General features: G+C 61.1%; 1 protein-coding gene across 1 annotated transcript in view; it reads left to right on the top strand.

Moving 5' to 3' along the window:
• The window catches only part of OLFML2B (olfactomedin-like 2B), an 18,299-nt gene that overhangs the window by 12,632 nt on the left and 2,515 nt on the right, over positions 1 to 3,152 (top strand). The window contains exons 5-7 of the mRNA XM_009320683.1: positions 409 to 430; positions 1,697 to 1,925; positions 2,927 to 3,117. Of these exons, the coding sequence (XP_009318958.1) occupies positions 409 to 430; positions 1,697 to 1,925; positions 2,927 to 3,117 (442 nt within the window). The remainder of the gene's footprint in view (positions 1 to 408; positions 431 to 1,696; positions 1,926 to 2,926; positions 3,118 to 3,152) is intronic.

The following is a 3,152-nucleotide window of genomic DNA, read 5'->3' as shown; positions in this document are numbered from 1 at the left end:
TTGACATCCGACACAAGCCAGTCCAGAGGTTGTCTCCTGGATGTGGCCACCGGCCTGGGGTTATTTTCTTCTTGGCTCAGCCGAACCTGTTTCTGGAGCCTCCAGCTCCAGCCTGCTTCTCTCGGCACAGCCCAGCTGCCGCTGGGACATAGGAGGGAACAGGAGCAGGCTGCTCCCATGGCCTCCCCCCTTTGCGGGGGGGAGGTTGGTTGTTGGTTTTCGAGGTCAGTGGCAGCCGTGCTGCTCAGAAAGAGTGATGTCATTGTGGGGCCGGCTGGGAAGCGCTGGGAAACTCGGAGCCTTTGATTAGGAGGTCTTGGGGGCTCGGTGGAGGGACAGCCTGTCGCTCTCCCTCCCGGGGAATTACTTCTCCCCAGCCAGCCCCTGCGCCAGGGGTCCCTGTGGGGTCTGCCCAGCGTGGGGACATCCTGTGCCCAGGGCAGCAGTTTCTGTGCAGCCCCAGAGAGGGGTGAGAGGGGTGTTTTGGGAAAAGGCCAGCCCAGGGTGTCCTGACCCCCTTGCTGCTTTGGTGGTGCAATCTAGGGTGGCCTCACGCTGCTCTGGTCTGTACTGGGTGGCTCCTGGAGCATCCTGCCTTCACCCCAGGGTCCCCTCTGCAGGGGCAAAGGAGGTGTCTGGGGAAGGGGGGAGTGGTCGCCGCGTCATTTCCAGCTCAAAACAGGGGTGCTCAGCTCCTGGGGGTGGAGCAGGTGTTGCGGGTCCTACGTAGGAGTGGGCTCCCTGAGCCCCAGCGGGAAGAAGGGTGGGCTCCCATGCATGTGCTGGGGGTTGGTGGGTGGGAAAATGGCACTGAGTATGATGTGCCAGCGCACTCTGCTCGGGTGGGGGGCTGTGCCCCGCAGCAGAGGGTGTCCAGCAGTGCTCTCCCCCCTGCTCCCCAGGCTGTAACCTGAGCAGGGGCTCCGCTGCCTGCTGGAGAGAAGCCAGCCCCAGCCAGGCAGGAGAGCGAAGCGTGGGGCTTTTATTACCCCAAGTGACCTCATTTCCCAGTGTTCCCCTTTTCTCGCTGTTAATTGCAGCAGGGCTGCGAAGGAACCCTGGTCTCGTCTTCTCAGCCAAATGGGCACCGCTTCAACCTTTGGGCTGTCTTTCCAATTTCTTTTAATGAGATTAAATCTTTCAGGCATGAGCTGTGGCAGCTGGTGGCTGCCTCAGCGCCGGGTTCCCAGTCCCTGCCCCGGGGAGAACTCCTGGTCCCTGCCTGGGGGGTTCCCAGTCCTGCTGGGAAGGTGCCCTCAGCCTCTCTGCTCTACCAAAGCTTGGTGCACGCCGTGCACTCACTAGGGATCAGCCACTGGCACCGGTCCCTGGCAGGCAAGGAGATGTCCAGCGGGTGGACATGTGAGCGGTTGCAGTGAAGGCTGTACCCTGCTAACGCCACCCTGGGGTTCCCCTGCTCTGCCTGCACATCCTGCATCCCATAACCCATGCCTTATTGAGCACCGAGTCCCAGATTTGCAGGGTGGCACCAAGGTTAGGCAGAGGCAACGCTGGTCTGCCGCCCCCGCTGTCTCCTGGGGGGTTTCCCACAGCAGAACGGACTGAGGTTGACCCTGAGAAAGGAGGGAGGACAGAGCGTCCTACCCAGTGCTCGGCTGGCCAGCCTGACCTGCCCCATCCCCCAAAACGCGGCCATTCTGACCCATCCCATAACAACCTCCTGTGTCTCTTCCAGGGCAAATATGAAGAAAGATTCCTGAAAGATGAAACCATCTCCCAGCAGATCAACTCCGTTGAGTCCCTCCCGGAGCTGCACCTCACTCCAGAGGATGAGAAGCCCAAGCAGCTCTTGCAGAGGAAGCTGCGTGTAAGGAGCCGGCCTCCTTCTAAGCCCACCATTGTCCGAGGGGTCACCTACTACAAAGCCCAGTCCACCGAGTCGGAGAATGACATTGAGGAGCAACGTGAGTTGGGTTTGCAGCCGCGTCCAGTGGGATGGCTGGCTGTGTCCTGTAGCAAAGCCAGCATCCGTCCCTGAGTCCTGCCCTGTCCCTTGGGAATGCATGGGCAAAGCGCGTGGGGCCACCGCAGAGAGGAGGGCTTGGAGGCAGGAAGAGGTGGGACAACTGGTACCTCACTGCTGTGCAGCCTTTGAGCTCTGCATGGGGAGCAGTACAGTGTTGTTATTCCATGGAAAATCTTTGGTAGCTAAGGAAATAGGTCCCTGCTTTGGTTTAAAACACCCAGCATCAACACCTTTCCAGAAAGTAAACGCAAGTTTATTACATGCGTTAGTCCTGCAGATCCACCAGCCCGATGACATCCCGGGAGGTTTGTGCAGCGGTCAGGGTGGCAGGAGGCGGCTCAGAGCTGTGGCTGGCTGCCCTGCAGCTCAGCAAGGCGCTGCTCATGGAGCAGGGGTCCGAGTCCCCAGGGGCCGGCAGTGCCTGGCAGCATGGGCAAACAAGGCAAGTGCCTTTTCTGTGCAAAGCTGGCTCAGCAGCAAGGTCAGTCAGCACAGCCATGTGTGGATTTGTGAGATCCCTGAGACGAGGAGGAGCAAAGGGCACCGGTGGTCCTGTGCCCTGGGTGAGGTACCTGCTTTGGCAGCCTGGGTTAGGTGGGTGGCATCTGGCTGGGCGCTGCAGCTGTCTCCATCCTGCCCCATCTCTGAGAGCTGGCAGGATTGAATCGCGGTCCATCACCTCCTGCTCTGCTTGGCCTGAGGTGGTGGACATGGATGTGATGGGGTCCCACTGACCTCCTAACATGGGCACCGTCAGCCCCTGCTGATCGTTCAGCCCTTCTCCGGCTGGAAATTAAGAGGAAAATTGCATGGATTTAGTCCAAGAAAGCCTGGAGAAGTGGATGGAGGAGCCAGAGCGGTGGGGCAGGTGGAGAGGGGCCGTATAGGTGACCTGCTCCCACTCGCTGTGGGGCTGACACCCGTGCCTGTGTTTGGCAGCGGATGAGCTGTTCAGCGGGGACAACACGGTGGACCTGCTGATCGAGGACCAGCTCTTGAGGCCCAGCAGCCGGGCGGGTGAGGGCGTGAGGAAGCCCTCCCCGGTGGGATGGCCGCCCACTCCCGGCAGCGACCCCACCACCCCACCGGCCGCTGACACTGCTGCAACGGCCACGGTGCCCCTGTCCCCCGCCCCATCCACGGGGCCCATGCCAGACACCCCCCC

This window comes from Pygoscelis adeliae, unplaced genomic scaffold (assembly GCF_000699105.1).
Source record: "Pygoscelis adeliae isolate BGI_AS28 unplaced genomic scaffold, ASM69910v1 Scaffold402, whole genome shotgun sequence".
In the NCBI taxonomy this organism is placed as follows: domain Eukaryota; kingdom Metazoa; phylum Chordata; class Aves; order Sphenisciformes; family Spheniscidae; genus Pygoscelis; species Pygoscelis adeliae.
This window is presented reverse-complemented; position numbering and strand designations above follow the sequence as displayed.